We start from the raw sequence: 24692 nt of genomic DNA, 5'->3' as shown, positions 1-24692 counted from the left end.
TACATGTGTGTATATGTATATGCATACATATATAGATGTGTGTACCTGCATGCACCTATATCCATACATACATGCATATATATATATATATATATATATATATAAAATGATAGGGAATATTATTCCAAACTTACATAGAAAAATTCAATTTAGAAATACTAAATCAAATTTCACAAAATATAATATATACATATAAATTAGAAAAAACCCCACCTTTTATCAATTCATTAATGAAAAATTAAATTATACCATTTAGAAAAATTAAATATAGGAAATTCAAATATAAGATAAAACATATAGCAATGATTAAGTAATGTGCAAAATAATAAATAAAACATATATATATATATATATGATGGACTCCTCCATCAAAGATGTATGAATGTTCAGTTTTTGCTGAATGACCTGCACAAATGAGTGTTTACAGTGATCAGATGTATGTGCTGTACAAATGTTTGTTTTGTACGCCAGCTGTCTTCGTCTTTTGGGGTTTTTTTGTGAACTCTCCCCATATATATAGTTATATCATCATCATCATCATCATTTAGCGTCCGTTTTCCATGCTAGCATGGGTTGGACGGTTCAACTGGGGTCTGGGAAGCCGCAAGGCTTCATCAGGCCCAGTCAGATCTGGCAGTGTTTCTACGGCTAGATATATATATATATATATATAGATATAGATAGATAGATAAATATATATGGACAACGGACGTTAAATGATGATAATATAAGTTTACTAATACTGTACTGTGCAAGGTATTCTGGAACTGGGTTGACCAGTAAACCAGTCTGGTGGCCATGAGAATTTGAAGTGCCTGCTTGTAAATTAGTATGAATTATACGAAGTTCTGGACCATCAGTGTCTGGAGAGTTAGTGTTGTGCCTGTATTGATCACAAGCAATACTGGAGACTTCTCAGATATATTTCCCAATTTGTGGGGGTACCACTGTTATACTCTCTTGCTGCTGATGATGATGATCCATTATCTGCTGGTTCCATAACAATTCATTCCACATTACCAAAGTCTCCACTCAATCTAGGAGTATTGTAAGGCAATATCAACATTTTCTTCTATGCAATTGCAACCGCAGCTCAGTCAGCCCAAGAAGATGAAGGGAAATAACTCAATACTGGTGTTTACATATATATATACATTTACACACACACATGCACACGTGTGTGTGTGTGCAGGCGTGGCTATGTTGTCAAGAAACTTGCTTCTTGACAAAATCTGTTTGTCTTACCTTGTTTGTCCCCTCCGTGTGTAGCCCCTTGTGTGCAGTAAAGAAATAATATTTCGTCTGCCATTATGTTCTGAGTTCAAATTCCGCTGAGGTTGACTTTGCTTTTCATCCTTTTGGAGTTGATAAATTAAGTACCAGTTACGCACTGGGGTCGATATAATCGACTTAATCCGTTTGTTTGTCCTTTCTGTGTTTAGCCCCTTGTTGGTAGTAAAGATGTAGGTATTTGTAGAGAATGTCATTAAAAAATTGCCATTAAAAACAAAAGGTCGATTAAATAAGTACCAGTTACACACTGGGGTCGTTATAATCGACTTAATCCATCTGTCTGTCCTTCTTTGTCCTTTCAGTGTTTAGCCCCTTGTGGGTAGTAAAGAAATAGGTATTTCGGCTGTTGCTACATTCTGAGTTCAAATTCTGCCAAGGTCAACTTACCCTTTCATCTTTCAGGTCAATAAATTAAGTACCATTTGAACAGTTGGGGGTCAATGTAATCATTTCATCCCCTCCTCCAAAATGGCTGCCCTTGTGGCAAAACTTGAAACCCTTATTATTAAGGCGGCGAGCTGGCAGAATTGTTAGCATGCCAGGAAAAATGCTTAAAAGCATTTCATCTGATCTTACATTCTGAGTCCAAAGTCAACTTTGCCTTTCATCCTTTCAGGGTCAATAAAATAAGTCCCAGTTGAACATTGGGGGTCAATGCAATCAACTTATTCCCGCCCACAAAATTGCTGGCCTTGTACCAAAATTTGAAAGTAATATTTAATTATAAAGATGTAATAGGAATTTTTAAACATCAACTGCTTATAAGGGTCCACCCAAGTAAAATAGGGATCAGAGGGGTTCATAAGTGAAAAATGCTTGAGAACCACTGATCTAAACAGCTCAACACCCTGTAAGTACATTGATTCATAGGGGATAGGAACTTCCTAAAATGCTTATAAAACAAATAGGTGGACAAAGGATGTATGCTGAATGCTTCAAAGTATATAGATGCATTGCACTCTCTCCACAACACTGATATCAAGAAATCCTCTTGCGAGCGTGACCTAGGCATCACTGTCAGCAGTGATTTGCGTTGGACAAAGCATATCTCTAGAATTGTCAAGAAGGCCGAGGGTGTCTTGGCATCACTCAGCAAGACTTTTGTTAGCCGCTCTCCAGCCATCTATTTAAAACTATACAGCTATGGTACGACCACACTTGGAATTCGCATCATCAGTTTGGAACCCCTATCTTGCTCAGAACATTGACCTCCTGGAATCTGTTCAGAGACGTCCAACCAAATGCATACCCTCCATCAGACACCTACCATACTCTGAGCGCCTTGTTTCCCTGGGCATGGATTCACTGAAGCTCCGGCGTCTGGCGATGGACTTGGTAAACACCCACAAAGTTATCAACCACCTCACCAACAACAACACTGAACACCTTTTTGATCTACATGTGTCCAACACACGTGGACATGCCTACAAAGTCAGAAAACAACACAGCTCCCATGACTTTCGGAAACATTTTTTCACGCTCAGAGTTGTTGAAGCATGGAACAAACTGCCTGCGTCAGTTGTTGACTGCCATGACACTGCATCCTTTAAGGCCCTCATGCTTTCCGAAATCCGCCGAAACTACACCTGATTATACATACACTTTAGATGAGTTGTAGTGCACCTGAGCACTGTACACAATGTTTTTATTATTATTGTTATTATACCTAGTGCTTTTTATGTTGGTCCCTTGGTGGGTGGTGAAAGGGGAAGTTGACCTCTCACTTCTATCAGTGGGATTTTAACTTTCCCTCTGGGTGGAGGGGGGGGCGATGTAATCAACTACCTCTTGGCCTCCCGAATTTCAGGCCTTATGCCCATAGTAGAAAGGATTATTATTAAGGTGGCAAGCTGGCAGGGTCGTTAGTACACCAAGCAAAATACTTAGCTGCATTTCGTCCGTCTTTATGTTCTGAGTTCAAATTCTGCTAAGGCCAGCTTCACCTTTCAGAGTCAATAAATTAAGTAGCAATGAAACATTGGAGGGGGGGGGGTTGATGTAATTGACTTATCCTCTTCCCCAAAACTGCTGCCCTTGTGGCAAAATTTGGAACCATTTTTATCATTATTATTATGGTCAGGCACAGGAGTGGCTGTGTGGTAAGTAGCTTCCTAACCAACCACATGGTTCCGGGTTCAGTCCCACTGCGTGGCATTTTGGGCAAATGTCTTCAACTAAAGCCTCGGGCCAACCAAAGCCTTGTGAGTGGATTTGGTAGACGGAAACTGAAAGAAGCCCGTCATATATATTTATATGTGTGTGTGTCTGTGTTTGTCCCCCCCAACATCGCTTGACAACTGATGCTGGTGTGTTTACATCCCCCGTAACTTAGCGGTTCGACAAAAGAGACCGATAGATACATTGAAGAGGCCAGGGAACAGAAGAAAGAAGACATGCACCCAACACCAGAGCTGAAGACACCTCCAAAAAGAAGGGCCCCGCCACGTCAACACGGTAGAGGAGTAGGGGCCGAAACCGGACGTGGTTCCTCCTGATGATATCTTGAGCTAACTGGATCCTATAAAGGAGCTGTTGTGGTAGCAGACCACGAAACACGGTTGTAATTCCTCAGTACTAGGCTTACAAAGAATATGTCCTGGAGTCAATTTGCTCAACTAAAGGCGGTGCTCCAGCACGGCCACAGTCAAATGACTGAAACAAGTAAAGAGAGTCTATTCACAAGGCCCGAAATTTGGCAAAGGGAGTGCTAGTCGATTGCGTTAACCCCAGTGCCTATTTTATATCAATCCCTAAAGGATGAAAGGTAACACCAGAAGGAGTTTTCAATGACATTGTGACAAGCTGTCCTTCCTCAATTAAATACCAAAATTGTTAACACTTGAAATAGTTCATCTATTAAACATGGAGTTATAGCCGTGGGATACTCGACCCATGCTAAGCAAACACCGTTATCTCTCATACACAAGCTGCACGCACTTGAATTACTATTTTTCCTTTTCCTTTTCTTTTTTTTTTTCATTCTAATTTTGTTCTAATCTGTTTGGAAAGTATAGTTTCCTACTGATATGGTTGTATATATGTATGTATGTATATAATATATATTGTGTGTGTATTTATGTATGTGTCTTTTTGTATGTGAATATTTGTGTGTATATATATATATAATAATCTTTGTCTGTCCTTGTTTGTCCTCTCTGTGTTTAGCCCCTTATAGGTAGTAAAGAAATATATATATATATATTTATGTGTGTATGTATATATTTATGTGTGTGTGTGTGTGTGTATATATATATTTGTGTGTGTGTATGTATATAAATATATATTTGTGTGTGTGTATGTATATAATATTTGTGTGTGTGTGTATGTATATATATATTTGTGTGTGTGTGTATGTATATATATATTTGTGTGTGTGTGTGTATGTATATATATATTTGTGTGTGTGTGTGTGTGTGTATGTATATATATATATATTTATGTGTGTGTATGTATGTATATATATATATTTGTGTGTGTGTGTGTGTTTTTATACATAGATAGATAGATACATATATGGGGAGAGAGATATACATGTCGTCACATTGTTTTGTAGCTTAGCAACAGTTTAGTTTGTTACCGGACACCCACCAATAGAAATTCAAATGACAACCACTTTGTAAACAGCACTCAATCTCGGTTTACAGCTCAGCAACTGCAGGCGTCAGAGCTGTTTTGACTTTACTTTCTAAGTGGTTTATACTATTGACTTGTTCACAAAAGGGAAATCAGGATTAGGCCTCTTTAGTTGCCATGTTTAACAAATGGAGTTTACTGTTAAATCTGTTTGCTGTTCTGATCTAAATTGACTTTAAAGGAAGCATTTGATGTTCTGAGGTCGATTCATCAACATCATCATTGTTTAATGTCCACTTTCCCATGCTCAGATGGAGTTTGCTGAGGTAAATTTTCTACAGCTGGATGCCCTTCTCGTTGCCAACCCGCACTTGTTTCTATATAAGGTAATATTCCTCCATGACCAGACATGTTTTGATGGAAGATTGGTAACAATGGTGACATTCATATTCATCTATCACTTGAATTCAAAGCAAAACTACATACACATATGGTGGGCTTCTTTCAGTTTCCATCTACCAAAACCACTAAAAAAGCTTTGCTTAGGGTGCCATGCAGTGGGACTGAACCCAAAACCATGTGGTTAGGAAGCAGCAAACTTTTTACCATACAGCCACACATGCACCTATTGCATAATTATGAGTGACTTGAGAGATCACATGGGGAGCTGTTATAATAATCTATATATATAAAACTGTAGTTGTGTGAGTGTCTGTCCCCTTCGATTTAGATTCCTAACTCCTCCCACATTTTGCGGTGCAGTTTAACCAAATTCGGGTATCTTATAGTCGTGATTCATATCGAGCCCGTCTGAGTATTAGCGCGTATCTACGATGAGTCTACGATTTTAAAAATAATTTAACATTTTTTATTCCATTTTAATGCATAATTTTTCGAGTGTCGATGGCGGCGGAGTTGGCGTCCATGGTCACACCTGCACCTGTTTGCTTCTCCCCCTTCTTCCCTCCCTCGTGAAGCTGTGGGGAAGGGAGTGTAAGGAAATCAACGTCGTAAAGCGTTGTCAAGGAGACCAGCGTTCTTTTAGAACAACGACTTCATGGCTTGAAGACACCAAAACAGAAATGGCTAAGAAAGCCCGAATTGGCATCTATAAGGGAAGTAACTCTCTAAAAGTGCTTATATAGTTATTTCCCTTACAAACCCGAGCAACGCCGGGCGATACTGCTAGTAATATATAAAATAATAATGAAATTGTGTACAGTGCTCAGGTGCACCACAACTTGTCAGAAAGTGCGTATAAAGCATATGCAGTAATGTACAAATGTCTGGAAAGCGAACAGTGTATGAGTCAGACACATGCTTGTGTGTGTATGGAGGGGAGAAAATCAGGTGTAGTGTTGACGAATCTCAGAAACCATGGAAGTTTTGAAGGATGCGGTGCTCTGACAACTAACAACTACTGTTGTTTCGCTCTGATTTATGAAGTGAAACAGAAGTAAATCAAGTCTTGGACGTCAGGCAATTTCAGATAACAGTCTACATCTGCTTACTCCAGTGGCTGAATCATGTGGAATAGAAGGTTCTACACAGAACTACCACGAATCAAATTAATCACCACCACCATCAACGCTATTAGCAATGAGAGAATCAAGGTTAATTCAGAGCCTTCAATATTACTAGCAAGCTGGCAGAACCGTTAGTATGCCGGGCAAAATGCGTAGCCATATTTCGTCTACTGCTACGTTCTGAGTTCAAATTTCTCCGAGGTCGACTTTGCCTTTCATCCTTTCGGGGTCAATAAATTAAGTACCAGTTACGCACTGGGGTCGATGTAACCGACTTAATCCGTTTAGCCCCTTGTGGGTAGTAAAGAAACATTTTTTTTTTTCAATTTAGTGCAGGTCTAATATGTTTACAACTGAAATGAATATTTTAGATATTTTATTTCTAGCCCCAACTTTCATTTGCTACAGAAATTTGAGTGTTTAAAATTTCAAAGAAATTTCTCTGGTTATTGCTGTAAAGTGGGATAGCTTTGAATTGATAATCTAACATGGAGTGATTTAGATCGGGAAATAATCATATCACATGAAGTTTATTACACATGGAAGTAATAATACATATTTACTATATAGTTACAGGTGTGGCTGTGGTAAGAAATTTACTTCTCAACCACATAGGTTTGGGGTTCAATCCCACAGTGGTATCTTGGGCAAATGTCTGTGTCTGGGTGTGGTGGACAGAAACTGAAAGAAACCCGTCTTGTATGTGTGTTTTACTCTTGTCTAAATTTCTTATTTCTTTATTGCCCACAAGGGGCTAAACATAGAGGAGACAAACAAGGACAGACAAAAGGATTAAGTCCAGTGTGTAACTGGTACTTAATTTATCGACCTTGGAAGGATGAAAGGTGAAGTCGACCTCGGCGGAATTTGAACTCGGAACGTAACGGCAGACGAAATACTGCTAAGCTTTTCACCTGGCGTGCTAATATTTCTTCCAGCTCACCACCTTAATTTCTTGTGATAGTTGTAAATGATTGTCACTGTCATGCAAGCAATAGCCATCATTTCAAATCTTTTGTGGGAAACGAGTTTGATCATGGGGAAATATTACCTTACTTGGAAACAGGTGTGAGTTGGCAACAGGAAGGACATCTAGCCATAGAATATGTGCCTCAACAAATTCCACTCAATCCATGCAAAGCATGGAAGAGGGGACATACTACACAAAGGTTTTAATACATATTCATTACATGCAGATCACATGGAGGTAACTATCACATGCAGCAATTTAGACACATCAAAGAGCTGATACCTGTAAAGGAGGCAAACAATTTTATTTTCCACAACAGAAAACTTGGCAATAACATAACACTGTTTGAAATTTAAAAAAAACAACATTAAAATTTAATTTAAAAAAAAACAATTTTAATATGAATATTTTGAATAAAATTTGAAAACAGCAACTAGAAACAATTCTGTTGATTTGATGAGGTTTACAAGAGGCAAACATTGGTGATGGCTTTTCAACAGTTTTTTAAAACCAAAAACTGGTTTGTGCACAATCATTAAAAGTTAATGTGTAAATAGCAAAACCCCTAAGGATTGAGTTCTGAACCATAGCCAAGTGTGTTGATGTGCAGTAGGTAACTTGAGGATCATTGTCACTGTAAATTCTAAAACTGTTGATGACTGTCTTCATATAGTCTGTTCAGCAGGATCTGTCCCCTTTTATAAACCCTTGAAAATTGTTTCCATGTAATTTGACAGAATCTGTCCCTTTCTCCAGTGTCCTACACTGAAGAGATCAGACTCAAACACTGCAAGCTAATAAAGCAGCCATCAAATATAGACTGCTTCAAATAGGGGTGAATATACTCTGTGGTCCCTATTAATAAACAAGGGCAAATGAGGCATGGGGGTTCAGTGTGTTGCTAATAGAGCCAGCTGTGCGCTGTAGCCACAATCTGTGGTGTCGATCAACTGTCACTTCCCAAACTGCCTGAGTCATTTCAGTGTTGCCTTAATCACAACTTCATGGGAAAATACATTGAAAGGAGGCGCCATTTACATCCTTTTGGGATAACAGCAGTTAAATGTAATATTTCAAAGGAACATAAATACACTATTGAATAAACACTGCTTTGGGTTACCTGCTTACATCTATATGAAGGGAGCTGGGTACAAGACAACAGGTGATGATGAAAAGAACTACCAATTTCTTGATCAGTCTACCCAGTACTGAATAAATTTCACTATTTAGGTTTTTGGCATATTCTGGTACAAATTATTCCTTGATACTAGGAGAAAAATGGTAAAGTGCTAATCAGAAAATTTTATTTGGTCAAAAACTGAATTCAGGATTGCCATTTAACTTGGCACAGAATTCTGGTGAAATAATGGAACTACTGACAAAGGCAGCATATCTTTTTTATATTTTTATTTTTTTTTTTATAAAACGTTTATATATATTGGACTTTATTTTCAATGGATTTAAAAAAATAATCATTTTTTTTTTTTAAAAACAATGCATTGGAACCCAAACCAAATGATAAAATCGTTTTAAACCCAGTATTTTTCATTTAGGGTGAATATGAAGAATGTACTCTTGCTGACAATGGATAGATTTAAAAAACTGGGAAGAATTTATCAGAAAGACATACATCTTACGCTCACACACTTAGAATCTTTACTTCTGGCAAAAGCTTCAAAGATATTGCAGTTCTTATTGAAAGAAATTTGGTAATATTTTCATTAACATTAACAAGAGGAATATATTAGTAAAAATATACAATTTCAGTCACAGGTTAACTTTATAAACCTGTTTCTAATACACATTCATTATATATACATACACACACATGCATATACAGATATTATATGTATATGCATATACATACACACACAAGTATGTCTGAATGCAGAAACGATAGGAAGAGAACTTATTACACAAAGTTTATTCATTCAAAGTTGAGGATTCTGTTGTAACTAAGAATTTCTCAGAAAGGAAAAAAACTGAGTGACAAATCTAGAAGCATCAGTTTTGAATCAATAAATATATTTTTGATCTTTGGATTGACAGAGGACAATTTAATAGTCAGCAGCATTAAAGGGTCCCTGTATTAAAAGCAATTGTGAAACCCCCCACACATCCAAAATTCCTAATGTAAGAGGTAAATGTTAAAAGAAAAAAATATTTCTATACATATGTGAGGGAGTCTATTTCTTAATGATGCTAAAATGTGGTGGGCATAAATTTGTTCAGGGTCTCTACAAATAGCGCAACGATGCATCAAGTTGGATTGGAAGGTAAAAAGGTGAGAGTAATGTTTGTTCTGCGGAGGATTTTTACTCAAAGGTCAGACCACCACAGAACTATTTAGAAAATAAATGCTGTACTGTTAAGGAAAACGAAAAAATGTTTGGCTAGTTTTAAATTCTGAAATAAAGAATTAAACACAAATTCTAAAATATCCAGCAATTGATCTGAAGAATTATTTGAATGATTTTTTTTTTTAAATTTGGAAAATGGTTCAAGAGATGTCTTTTACTAATTGTAGGAATTTGTAGAAGTAATTGGTATTAGGATCATTCAGTCTTGGACAAAATGTAATAGTCGTGCATATAGGCTAGAATAGCTATAGGCTGTCCAAGAATTAGTGATAGCCATACTGCCATGTTTCCATATTTACCATAATTACGAGAATCCACAATTACTGCCAGTGGTACCTGGAAAACAAAACAAAACAAAAATAATATCTACATAGAGAAAATTGATGCATAAACACCAAAAATGTATACTAAGAGCTCAATAATAGGTCATTAAACTCCAACATGTAACATTCTAGTCAATCCAGGTGGATCCAACTTGTGTGTATATACAGAATTGGTTAAAGTGATCTTTTAGAGCAACATATGAAGAATGAAAAGTATAAATTTCACTAATCTTATAATTATAAAAGAGAAGCTGGTCATCTGTTTGTTAAAAGATCTATCTAGAGGGGGAGATAACCCCTGTTACAACATATTTACAAAAGGCGAGGCAAAATAGAGAGAAATAGTGAAAGAGAATGTGTAAGATAGTGTTGTAACCATAGTAACTAACAAGCTTTGATTAAAAAATGGGGTAATTTTAAGTGCAAGCCTGTCAACACAATGCAATAGACTTCAAAATATAACTATATGTACATGTGTAGTACGTATTTTTGTTGTTGTTTGTTTGTCTTTCAATATATAGGCAACACATCAAACTTTAAAAAAAGCTTTTACTATAATGACAAGATGTTAAGAGAGTGTGTGTGAAAGAATTAAAATTTGTTTCAAGAACAAAAAAAAAGCAGATTGTTGTTGAGCATATCAATGTGATCGTTGTAGTAGGCTTCTGCTGAAGGATATATTTCATCTTGACCAGGTTACCCGGCAATGTAGCGACAGGTAACAATTAGTAGTTCGTAATTTGTGCTCAACAACTGTTTCAGTAGCAATAAACATGATTATTTCTAAAATTAATCTTTTACAAAGATATATTATCAATTTTTCTTACTTTTTTTTTTAATTGCTAAAATTATTTTGGAATGTGTGACACTCACCTGGAGGCACATGCCCATAAATGCCCACCAGCGGAACATTTTCAGTGGCACACTGACCAAATACTGAAATAAAAAGATAGTGGAGATATTAGTTTATTGAAATTTACACATTTTAGGACAATTTCTAACAGAGGTACAGTAAACATTGGAAACATTATAAAACTGACACAAGTTTCTTTCCCATGCAGTAGTGAGTTCAACTCCAGTCAGTTCAACTACATTGGAGAGAGACAAGGGGTTTGCTAACTGGTTGCCCTCACATACAAATCATTATTATTATTCTTCATATGTGTTATTCCATACTGGGTTGGATGGGTCTGTTCCAGCAGGTGAGGGAATGGTCCTTCTCCATCATGCACATACATGAAACAAATTCTTCAGTAGTGTTCCTGAAATAACAGATTCCAAGATTCCCCATTTTTATATTCTGTAACTGAGCATCAACACCCATAGAGTTTTCAAATCCTCTTGTTACCATTCTCTAATTACAGAGGGAACATGTGGAAGGGGTATACCCAGGAAGAGAAGGGACGAAGTGGTGAGAAAGGACCTACAAACATTGAGACTCACAGAGGAAATGACAGGGGACTAAGCTCAGTAAAAGCATGGTTGTCCTTGCATACAAGCTTATCCTCTGCAACCCTCTCCAGCTGAGCATTCCTGAGCTTGTGGGCTGTGGGTGCTGGTGCCATGTAAAAAGCACCCAGTATACTCTGTAAAGTAGTTGGTGTTAGGAAGGGCATCCAGCCATAGAAACCATGCCAAAACAGTCAAGGGAGCCTGGACAGCTCTTCAGTTGGCGAGCTCCTGCCAGCATGGAAAACAGGCGTTAAATGATGATGATGTGATGCTCCAGTTATTTTCTAAAATTACAGTGTGGTGGGAGTAAATTACTGCTTCATTGTCCGATGTCTGGCGGCCGACTTGGCAGACACCCATAAAATTATTAACCATCTTACAAACAATAACTCTGAGCACCTTTTCAAACTCCACCTGTCTAACACCCATGGACATATTTACAAAGTCAGAAAACAGCACAGCTCCCATGACTTTAGGAAACATTTTTTCACGCTGAGAGTTGCATGGAACAAACTGCCGGCATCAGTTGTTGGAGCACTGCATCCTTCAAAACTTCCATGCTTCCTGAGATTCTCCAACACTACACCTGATTTTCTCCCCTCCATACACACGCAAGCATGTATCTGACTCATACACTGTTCCCTTCCCAGACATTTGTACATTACTGCCTATGCTATATACGCACTTTTGACAAGTTGTGGTGCACATGAGCACTGTATACAATAATTTCATTATTATTATTATTATTATTTTAATTTATTTGAGAGTAATTGAAGTAACTTGTGATACTCTGGAGTAATTACAGGAGTCCTGATGACCATTAGGGATGTGGTTAATACTGATCTGGGACTTGAACCACAAAATAAGATATTTTTGTTTCTGATTTTAAAGATATTAGCCCAGTCTCAGCTCCCAATCCCCAACCCATATGGTTTCAAATCCATCAGCTTCCCCCCCTCCCCCACCTTGGCTTCGGGAGTGTCAGCTCTCATCTCCCCAGCTCAGACTCCCACAGTTTCTGACAACCATATCAACTCAGTCAGTCTAAATAGTACATAGGTCAGTTAAGAGTGACATTTTGTATTGAGAGGTACTTAATACATAGATAGGTGAGAATTTGTGATGTGCATGTGTTTCCCATTGAAACTGACATAAATAGTTAACATTAGGAGGAGCCTCTTTGTGACTGCTCAACCTGCTAGAAATAGCAGCTAAGTCTCAAATCGTACCAAGATATTTTAATGGGCGGTCATGATTAGAACATCTCTGCTGATAGGTCTGTTCAATCATGACTGATCTAAGGATCAATGAAAAACCACAATAAGAACCATCAAAAGAGTCTCTAAACAATAACCTGCTAGAAATAGCAAGCAAAATATCCCTGAAAGTACATCTTTGATGATGTAGTCCCCCTCATCATCGCCATTTAACGTCCATTTTTCCATGCTTACATGGGTCAAACAGAATTTCTTAAGACTGATTTTCTACAGTTGGATGCCCTTCTTGTTGCCAACCTCCACTTGTTTCCAACCAAGGCAATATCTCCCACCCACATGGCCAGATATTTTTCATAGAAAACTGAAAACAAACAACATCACTTGTGTGACTGATGCTTACTTACAACCACCGCATGATACCAAGGCAAGGGGGCACACACAGAAACATATATAACAGACTTCTCCCAGTTTTTGCCTACCAAATCCATTCATAAAGCTTTGGCTGATCCAGGGCTATAGCAGAAGACACTTACCCTATAGCAAGTGTCTTCTGGCAGAAACATTAGCACACTGGGTGAAATGCCTAGCGGTATTTCATCTGCCATTACGTTCTGAGTTCAAATTCTGCCGAGGTCCACTTTGCCTTTCATTCTTTTGGGGTCGATAAATTAAGTACCAGTTAAGCACTGGGGTTGATGCAATCGACTTAATCATTTGTTTGTCCCCTCTATGTTTAGCCCCTTGTGGGCAATAAAGAAATAAAAAGACACTTGCTCTATAGCAGAAAACACTTGCCACGCAGTGGGACTGAACCGGAGATCACATAATTGGGAAGCAAGCTTCTTTACACAGATGTGCTTATTCTTTCTAAATAAAGATAAGAACTCCTTTGGGTCCTATGTGAGCTGGATCAGAGCTAAACAACAAACATACTATGATGTTGACCATTTCTAAGGTGAACAAGTAAAATAACTAGGAAGATCATCATCGTTTAACGTCCGCTTTCCATGCTAGCATGGGTTGGACGATTTTCACTGAGGGCTGGCGAACCAGATTCCAATCTTGATCTGGCAGAGTTTCTGCAGCTGGACGCCTTTCCTAACGCCAACCACTCCGAGAGTGTAGTGGGTGCTTTTTACGTGCCACCGGCACAGGGGCCAGTCAGGCGGTACTGGCAATGACCTCGCTTGAATCTTTTTACACATGCCACTGGCACAGTTGCCAGTAAGGTGACGCTTGTAACGATCACACTCGAATGGTGCCCTTTTATGTGCCGCCGGCACGGAAGCCAGTTTGCTGCTCTGGCAATGATCATGCTCGGATGGTGCTCTTGGCACCCTACTAGCATAGGCACAAGCGCCAGTAGGGCGATGCTGGTAACGATCACACTCAAATGGTGCCTTTTATGTGCCACTGGCATGGAAGCCGGTTAGCCGCTCTGTGAACGATCACACTCGTATGGCGCTCTTTGCATCCCGCTAGCACGGATGCCAGTCATCAAGGTGTCCTTCTAAAATAGGACAGTGATGAAATGAGATACGTGACATGTCTATCATTGTAGCTCCAGCATTAGTACAAGCTGAAGTTGATACATAATGACAATGATAGGATTGTCAATGGTGATGGTGATGGTTGAGATGATGATGGCGATGACTGTGGTGAAATGATACTTACTTCATGGAAAAAAGCCGAGAGTAAAAATACTAAACAGGATGCTGTGAACTTGGAATGGCCTCGTTTTACCAATGGTTTGTATAGATGTCTGTTGAAATATTAAAAGAGATTTCAATGGAAAAGTTGTAAATAAAATAATTTTAGATATATAAAGTGTAAAGAAGAAGGAAAATTATTAAGACAACAATAATGAGAGTCAACATCCTCTGACAAGGTTCCAAAAGGCAATGAAAACTTGGAAGAGGAAATGTAAATAATGAGGTAATTTTTCATTCAAATCACAATTTAAGAATTAATTACACACAATTTAAGAATTAATTATAGTGTTCATAAAATTCAAAAATATTTAATCCACATATTTTGTCAAACAAACAAACAAAAATACACACACACACATGCATGCATACGAGGGGTGCTGAAAAGTTCCTGGCTTTAAGGGTATTGAGAAAGGCCTGGTTGGAGGACCAACCTCCCAAGGGATTGAAAAAACTGAAGGACTGCTGCAATAAGTGTGTGACTCTGAGAGGGGAATATGTTGAATGAAATCATAATTAACCGATCCTCCTGTAGTTTCTTTTACCCAAAGCCAAGAACTCTTCGGCAGCCCCTCATATATATATATATATATATATATATATATATATACATATACACACACACACACACACACACACACACACACACACACACACACACACACACATAATGGGCTTCTTTCAGTTTCTATCTACCAAATCTACTTGCAAGGCCTTGATCAATTTGGAGCCATAGTAGAAAACACTTGTTCAAAGTGCCACACGAAAGCAATTATATTCCATCTAAACCCTCACCCACCCCAAAGAAAATAGGAATCTTTGTGAATGACATGGTATGTAAACAGTGGAGACACAATGGCCCAGTGGTTAGGGCAGCGGACTTGCGGTCGTGGGATCGTGTTTTCGATTCTCATACCAGGCGTTGTGAGTGTTAATGGAGCGAAAACACCTAAAGCTCCACGAGGCTCTGGCAGGGGGTGGTAGCGAACCCTACTGTACTCTTTCTTTAAACGGTGGTGCATCAGCATGGCCACAGCTCTGAGCTGAAACTAGAGAAAAAATATGGAACCAAGGAAGTGAAGGAGAAGTCACAGTGATGGGTAGAGGGTCAGTTTGAGATATAAAATGAATAAAACAAAGAGAGTTCCATGCTAACCTGCTTGCCCATCGGTGAACTGGAATATTCCAACTTTTCCAGAAGTAACTCACAGTCTCTGAATTCCTGCAAAAAATTATTAGAAAGCAATAATAAAAACTCTGAGTGAGATATAAACAGTAGCAGCATGACATCGTGAAGTATATTCGCCACCTAAATGTGGCTGACTCATATGGGACGATGCGACTGTAGTTTATAGCCCCAGGGAGACATCTCCTCCAGCTGGCTACAGACAGTGTGTCGTTAGCCAGCTGGGGGAGATGTCTACCTGGGGCTATAAACTACAGTAGTATCATCCCATATGAGTCAGCCACATTTAGGGGGAAAATATACTTCATGATTATTAGAGAGTTTTTAAGAGAAAGAGAACTAGTAATAATTATAATAATAATAAATAATATTAAATAGCAATAATAAATAATAATAGTAATAATGATAAATAATAATAATAAATAATAAATAATAATAATAATAATAATAATAATAATAAATGACTAATGCTCACCACCAATCGTGGTAAAATTCTCGGTCTCCAAACTGCAAAAGTTCTGCAACCACATTCAAACAGGAATGGAAGAACCAATAAAAGAAAATCAGCCAAATCATATGGTTTGGAACCTGTAAGAAGACAAAATATTTTCAAAACATCAGCAAAATCCTCTGCAACCAATCAATTAGTGTAATTAAGGTAATTACTATAAAGAAATATTTTCCTTGTCGCTTTGTTCAAATGTCAGTTGATTGAGAATAATGAATAAAATAAATAAATAAAAGAAATATATTCCAAATGATAACAGAATGGTAAATGATTTGGATAGAAACCAAACTATTTGAGACTTTGTCAAGGAAATGACATTATTGATGGAACAATGAGAGAAAATAGTATGGAAAAAAAAATGTCTAGAAATTTCTGAAGAAGAAACAGGAATCATTCCTGTCATTCTTCTAAAAATAAACAACGATAATGGCATGCAACAAAACAAAGAAGAAAAAAAGTAAAAATGAAAATAATTGAGGTCGAAAATATACCACAATAATTGTATGACTGGTGGCTATGTGGTTAAGACGTTTGCTTGCTGACCATGTGGATTTAGGTTCAATCCTAAAGTATGGCACTTACCTTGCACAAGTGTCTGCTATTACAACCCCAGTCCAACCATTGAGTGAATTTGGTAGACAGAAACTAAAAGAAATAGGGTGGCAAGCTGGCAGAATCGTTAGCATGCCGGACGAAATGCTTAGCAGTATTTCGTCTGCGGTTACGTTCCGAGTTCAAATTCCACCGAGGTCAACTTTGCCTTTCATCCTTTCGGGGTCGATTAAATAAGTACCGGTTACGCACTGGGGTCAATATAATCGACTTAATCCATTTGTCTGTCCTTGTTTGTCCCCTCTGTGTGTAGCCCCTTGTGGGTAGTAAAGAAATAGATATTTCATCTGCCGCTATGTTCTGAGTTCAAATTCCACCACGGTTGACTTTGCCTTTCATTCTTTTGGGGTCAATTAAATAAGTACCTGTTACGTACTGGGGTCATAATAATTGATTTAATCCATTCGTCTGTTCTTGTTTGACCCTCTGTGTGTAGCCCCGTGTGGGCAGTAAAGAGTTAAGGAACTAAAAGAAAACCCATTGTTGATCATCCTCATCATCATTATGTGAAAATCCACTTTTCCATGCTGCATAGATCAGGTATTGTTTGTTGAGGCAGATTTTTTTTACAGCTGGTTGCCCTTCCTGTTGCCAACTCACACCTGTTTCCAAGTAAGGAGCAATTCCCTCAGGGCCAAACATGTTCTGACAGAAGACTGGAAACAAATGACACTGCTTGTATGACAGTGACACTCATTTACAACAATCATGCAAGGTCAAGTCAAGACACACTTCACATACACACACACACACATTTACAACAAGCTTCTTTCAGTTTCCATCTACCAAATCTACTCACAAGGTTTTTATCAGCTCATGGCTATAGTAGAAGACACTTGCCCAAGGTGCCAAGCAATAGACATGAACCAGTTGAGGAATGTCAAGTTTGAAACTATTTTCTGTTGAGATATCTCAAGTTCACTGAGGCACCGTAACTAGCAAAAAATACCAATTCTATTTTTTGGTAGATATTTAACATCATTACAGAAATAACCATGAAATGTAATTTTACAATGAAAGGGTTAAAAAACCCACCATAAAAAAAAGGCAGTTTTAGCTGTTTTGATATATTTTAGTGAAAATTTAGTATAAACACAAGAACTAGATTTATGTAACAATGAGTTTGGTATTGACAGAATTAGAATTACTTACGGCTAATTTTAGAAGTCTTTCAACAGACCTTTTTACATCCATTTCAGCAAGTGGCTTCATAGAATTTCGGACAATTGGCTCCAACCACTGGAAGAAATAAGAAGGAATTAATATTAGAATCTGAACCCATTTTACAAAAGATCAATAAAACTCATTTTACTATTGTTGACATTGTTTAGCCCCAGGTAAGGCTTGATCCAGCAAAGGTATTCTAGTTCTGATCATCCTCTCTTCTCTGCAGACACAGTTTACATAGGATTGACAGTTTACATAGGATTGCATTATCTGATGTGTCCTTTCTTGTTGTTTAGACCTAGTTCATCTCTGCTACCTTGAAAGTTAACCCCTTTTCCAGGATATATTTAGTGTCCTCATTTCAAACTGACATCAATTTTGACCAATCAGCAAATCTAATTTTCAAAATACGAATGTCCCCTTCCATGCTGACACTAAAACACTGAAATTAAGGACCCCCAATTGCACTTCATGTTTTAGTCCATTAGAAGTTAGACCTATTTTAGGCTATATATATATATGTAATATAAAATAGTGTACATTTAATCACAAGAGAAAACTACCTTTAACAGGTAATTTTTACATGCTAAAAGAAGCAGTCAAAACGACCAAAACCACATTTAATAGCAATTTTCAAAGGGAATGAAAATTAAAAACTTTTACCTTGTTATTTTTTGCGGTTATAAGGTAAAAGTTTTTAATTTTCTTTTTAAGTATCACCATTATAGGTATTTATACTCCAGTAAAATTAAGATATCAAACTCCAGTAAAATTAAGATATCAATTCATAAATAAACGAAACCCTCGAATCCATCACTGTACACACACACAAACACACAGAGTTGCTTATGTACGTATGTATTTATGATTGTTTGAAGATGATCAAACCAAATTTTCATCATTTCGAGTCACTCACCCAATGAATGTTTCTGCCAAATTTAGTGAAAATCCATTCAGCCATTTTCCAGTAATTTTGCAAACACACAGACAAAGACAAGTGATTACAATACCCTGCTTTCGCTTACGTGCACAGGGTAATTAATGTGGTAAAAGGAGTGTTTACAGCACTATGTAGATACAAGTTTAACCATGATAGTAAGGTAAACACTAACCTGTTGTAATAGAGCAAGCATCACCTGCCACAGAAAGATCTGGAAAATTTGAAAGAATAAAAATTTACTGTAAAAAGAATTTTGTGAAAATAAATTTTCAAAAATACACAAAATTACAAAATTTTACAAAATTGGAAAATCTTACTACATTTGTATTGCAATATCCAAATGCAATAGTTCTCACAAAGAAATGCCAACAAATTCTCCATTTTCATTTTCTGCACTCTTTATATTTTTAATATTGACTTGGATGCTAGAATTACTGGTACTATAACGCAGCACTTTTAACATTTGGTTCTCAGACAACAAGAGATAAAAAATAACATTCTTTGATTTGGTTTTTATGCCCATCCTCACCTATGGTTATGAATGTTGGGTAATGACAGAGGCATGGCTCAGTGGTTAGGCTTAGATTGTCAGGCTTACAATCATGAGCTAGTGAGTTCAATTCCTTGACCAGGCTGTGTGTTGTGTTCTTGAGCAAGACACTTTATTTCACGTTGCTCCAGTTCACTCAGCTGTAGAAATGAGCTGCAACATCACTGGCACCAAGCTGTATCGGTCTTTGCCTTTTCTCTTGAACAACAAGGGTGGCATGGAGAGTGGAGACTGGTATGCATGGGCGACTGCTGGTCTTCCACAAACAACCTTGCCTGGAATTGAGCCTCAGAGGGTAACTTTCTAGGTGCAATCCCATCATCATTCCTGACCAAAGGAGGTCTTTATCCTTTACCCTATGGTCGAGAATACAAGTGACCAAAATGGAGTTCCTCCAAAGGACCTCTGGAGTAATGTTACTCGACAGTGTATAGCTTGCAGATCAGGGAGTCTTTCCAGATCAAGCAACCACATCTCTGCACTGAGAGGCCACACATCCAGTACTACAGACATGTGATTGGAATATTACAGGAAAGAATCACAAGACCAGATTCTTCAAGCTGAGCCAACTGGCAGGAGATTCTAAGGGTAAATCAAGAACAAGATGATTGGATAATATCCGTAGACTCATTTGGTCACACTTGGGAATCCAGCAGGAATGTTTAATAATAATCGCTTCTGATTGGACCCTTTGGAGATGTGCCTGAGAACTCTATCCCAATGACTCTCCAAAGAAAAGTAAGCAGAGAAAATGGATGGATATTAACTTTTTTTTTCAGTATCAAAAATATAGGAACAATAGATGGACAGGAATTCTCTTTGCAGAACTCATTCCAACTTAAAAATAGTTGTTACTGCATTTACCATATTAAATGTAAACATCATCATCATCGTTTAATGTCCACTTTCCATGCTGGCATGGGTTGGATGATTTGACTGAGGACTGGCAAACCTGATGGCTGCACCAGGCTCCAATCTAATCAGGCAGAGTTTCTACAGCTGAATGCCCTTCCTAATGCCAACCACTCTGAAAGTGTAGTGGGTGTTTTTATGTGCCACCGGCACGAGGGTCAGTCAGGCGGTACTGGCAATGGCTATGCTCAAATGGTGTTTTTCACATGCCACCTGCACAGGAGCCAGTCCAGCAGCACTGGCAACGACCTCACTCGAATGTTTTTTCACGTGCCACTGGCACAAGTGCCAGTAAGGCAACACTGGTAACGATCACACTCTAATGGTGCTTTTTATGTGCCACCGGCACGGGGGCCAGTCAGCTGCTCAGGCAACAATACATACATATATATATATATAATAATAATAATATGAGGGAATATTATTCCAAACTTACAGGGAAAAATTCAATTTAGAAATACTAAATCAAATTTCACAAAATATAATATATACATATATATATATATAAATTAGAAAAAAAAACACCTGTTATCAATTCAATAATGAAAAAATTAAATTATACCATTTAGAAAAACTACATCTTATAGAAAGATTAAATATAAGATAAAACATATACCAATGAATAAGTAATGTGCAAAATAATAATTAAAACGTGGAAGAAAGAAAAGCATTTAACACTTACCATTTCAATAAAGCGTTTTAGGAGAAATGATTTTCGGATTCGAGAACTGCGGGGAAAATTGAGTTCATAACACAAGGTGGGTGCGAACATGAAGTAGTGCAGATCTAGAAATACAGAGGTTGGGTAATTGTGATTACAACCATTTTGCGTGCATACAACAACAACAACAGGAAGAAGACAATGTGAAGAGCAGCAGGAAATGAACTAGATATTGACAACACATCAAAGTGTGTGGCTGTGGGGTGAACAGAAGCATATTGAGTGCATACAATAAGTAGGACTAGAAGATTATTTTTTTTTTTACTTGCTCTGTCTGAGAGGAGAAGCAATGCCAATGGCTTTCTCAAGACAAATTGAGATTGATGCTGTTAGTGTTCCTTTTGGATTTTTGTCAGGAAACACATCATTTTTATCATTTTGGTGGGCGGGGTTTGTCTTTTACTTGTTTCAGTCATTAGACCAAGGCCATGCTAGGGCACTGCTTTGAAGAATTTTTTAGTCAAATGAATCGACCCCAATATCTTTTTTTTTTTTTTTGCAAGCTTGGTACTTATTCTATTGGTCTCTTTTTCCAAACTGCTAAGTTGTGAGGATGTAAACACACCAACACTGGTTGTCAAGTGGTGGGGTGGGGTGGGGTGGACAAACACAGACACACACACACACACACAAAGCTTCTTTTAGTTTTTTGTAGAAAAGCTAAAGTAGAAGTCACTTGCACAAGGTATCATGCAGTGGGACTGAACCTAAAACTATGATGTTGGGAAGCAAGCTTCTTACCACACAGCCATGCCTGAGCAGGAAGGGAATTCCAGCAGAAATAATGTGGGGAGGAAAGACTGGATGCAATAATTAGTGTGAGACCGGGGGAGATGGGTGCAACAAGTGTGATGGCAGGAAGTAGGACAAGTAGAAGAGAAATGCTAGAAGTGACACAAACCCAGCCAGCCGCAAGGAACAGAAGCCATTATATTAGTAGCAGAAAAGGAAGAGAGAGGAAACAGCATGCCTCTGTACCAAAAACTGGAGCATGTCCTTAATTCTATGTCAATCAGTTCAGGTGGCTCTTTTCTGAATGTGATCTAGGATGTGTGTGTATGTACCAGTGGTACCACCATCCAAGATGTGAAAGCAATGTTAAAGTGAGGGCCTCAACTGAGCTTTGTACAAAAAAACTGTTGGAAGCTGAAGTTAGCTTCTGGCCCTGAAGAGAATGGTCAGACATCTCAATGACTAGTAAGTCTACTCAGCTGGTAAAAATAATTCTGTGAAAGACTGGCGTCCTGTCCAGGGAGGAATATATACGCCAGAGAAACTGGGAGAATGGCCATATGCTCCTTAGGGAGTAATGTAGACTAACCATGTGAAGAGCACAGAGTTAGGGGACATAATGTTAATGGGTATGTAAACAAAAATGATACTCTCAATGACTAGTAAGGATGTACTCTCTTAAGGGGAGAGCCTTAGAGATAGTGAAGCCCAGCATTTGGAGTGATTTTGAGGGCCCTAGCTGAATGCTGCCCATAATGAAGGGGCTGAAGTGATGTTTTCTTGGCATGAGTAACATTTCTGTATACTTGTTGTTGAAAGAGACAAGAGTGGCATGTCCTCATTAGAAGATACTTTTGAGGGGAGGGGGCCAATAACTAACAGTAGAAGATGGGTGAGAGGGTTGCTAATTAGCAGAAGTGATATACAGAACAGAACGATAACTAGGGTTATACGATACATAGGGGGGAGGCAACAACCAAGACTAGAAGATATATAAGTGGGGAGGCAATAACTAGATGTGAGAGCAAGGTAATAACTACAACTAGAAGATATATGGGGGCAATAATTAGGATGAAAAGGTATAAGGAGTGGGGCAATAACTAAAATTTAAGATATATGGGGGCAACAACTAAGACAAGATGAGGTGGGGGGGTCAACAACTAGGGCTAGAAGATGGGGTGGGGTCAATAACCAGGACTAGAAGATGAGGTGGTGGGGTCAGCAACTAGGACTAGAAGATGAGGTGGGGGGTCAACAACTAGGACTAGAAGATGAGGTGGGGGTCAACAACTAGGACTAGAAGATGAGGTGGGGTTCAACAACTAGGACTAGAAGATAAGGGGATCAACAACTAGGACTAAATGTTATATGGGAGCAATAACTAGGACTAGAAGTTATATGGGAGCAATAAGTATAGGGGGTAGGGCAATACGATTAAAAAATATATGGGGACAAGAACTAGGACTAGAAGATGAGGGAGCAATAACTAGGACTAGAAGATATATGGGTGCAATAATTAGGACTAGGTAGTGGGGTCAATAATCAAGACTAGAAGATAGATGGGAGCAACAACTAGGATTATAAGATATAAGGGGTGGAGTAATAACTAGGACTATAATGCATATTGAGTAACAGAAGAGTAAGTAGGAGTTTTGAGAGCAATGTACTTTCTGGAGATGGGAAATAGAGTACAAGAGACATAAAGTACTCACCTTTAAGATTTAGATTATTTGGATATGTAACTAATTGGCTGCCAACTTTACCACTTTGAGGAATTTTCCTTCCTGGAGAAAGAAAAATGCGAAATTTGTTCTGTACATTAATTTTACATATAACAATACCTGCTGATCAATAAATGAATCCTTGGTTGGTAAACAATGCATTCAATTGATAAACAACACCTCCAATCAATAAACAATGCCCCTGATCCATAAATGATATTTAAATGAAAAATAAGAAAATGGAGATATAGCATTTGGTAAAGAGTTATTATCAGCGAAAGTCAAACAGTCCCTTACAGCTGTTTCAATTAAGCCTAAAGATTAAATAAGTACTATTAAAATCATTTTGGGGGGCAAAATCTCTTCAGTTGGGTAGAAAAAGATATACCCTTGGGTTTTTTATGTGCTGTATTATAGAATCATCACAAAAGACTGAAGAATATTATTTATGGCTAATAGAGGTATATGCTTGAGTCAGGGGGTTACAGGTTGGTTTAGTGGGTAAGAAATAATATGTAAATATAATCTCTATATACATAAACGGCAAAATGTCTGTGTGTGTGTCCTTTATACAAATCCACAATTTTTCAGTTAGAGGGCTTGCACTTTCTATGGTCATTCAAAACCGTCCAAGGATGGCCGTGCACATCTTTACATTTCCCCAGTCACCCTGCAAAGCCATTAAAAAAATCAATAGAAGTGACTTTTTTGTGAATTTTCTATCCAAAACCCAATCAAAATGCCTGAAACTTGATACGCCAATTGAAAGCTTGCTAGCTGTATGTGATTGGTCGGAGATTTGGACAGTACTCACGTGTGTGTGCATACGCACACAGCTGTATATGCATGCACTAGCAGTATGACCTGGCGTTACCGGGTCATAGTGCTAGTCAAGGATAATAATGGGTAAACAGATAGAGATTAAATAGTAAATTATGATGAAGAAGAGTATCGTATGAATAAGGAGATAAATACTTTAGTAGGTTGGTTATAAAACTGAGAAAGACCATCCCTTAACGATGCTAATTTAACCTCTAATTGAATTAAATGATATTTAGAAATTATAAGCAAAACAAAAAATAATAGCTGGCTTATTTTTGTTTTCCTTTATCTATGCCATGGTGATATGTGAATGAGATTACTTATGACCAGGCATTTTAGCCATGGCCATCCCATCTTAATTATGAATGAAACAAGGGCTAACTAAAAAAAAAAGTCTG

General features: G+C 37.9%; 1 protein-coding gene across 1 annotated transcript in view; it reads right to left on the bottom strand.

The window, feature by feature from the left end:
* Positions 1-7845: 7845 nt before the first annotated feature.
* Positions 7846-24692, bottom strand: part of LOC115221438 (diacylglycerol O-acyltransferase 1) — a 43662-nt gene continuing 26815 nt past the window's right edge. The window contains exons 8-16 of the mRNA XM_029791619.2: positions 23464-23535; positions 20981-21084; positions 19009-19047; positions 17882-17968; positions 16085-16197; positions 15580-15645; positions 14389-14476; positions 10919-10981; positions 7846-10058 (exon numbers count right to left, since the gene is read on the bottom strand). Coding sequence (XP_029647479.1) covers positions 9918-10058; positions 10919-10981; positions 14389-14476; positions 15580-15645; positions 16085-16197; positions 17882-17968; positions 19009-19047; positions 20981-21084; positions 23464-23535 — 773 coding nt within the window. The 3' untranslated portion in view covers positions 7846-9917. The remainder of the gene's footprint in view (positions 10059-10918; positions 10982-14388; positions 14477-15579; positions 15646-16084; positions 16198-17881; positions 17969-19008; positions 19048-20980; positions 21085-23463; positions 23536-24692) is intronic.

The sequence above is a fragment of the Octopus sinensis genome, linkage group LG18, assembly GCF_006345805.1.
Source record: "Octopus sinensis linkage group LG18, ASM634580v1, whole genome shotgun sequence".
Classification (NCBI taxonomy): domain Eukaryota; kingdom Metazoa; phylum Mollusca; class Cephalopoda; order Octopoda; family Octopodidae; genus Octopus; species Octopus sinensis.
The sequence above is the reverse complement of the archived record's forward strand: the minus strand, read 5'-3'. Positions and strand labels throughout refer to the sequence as shown.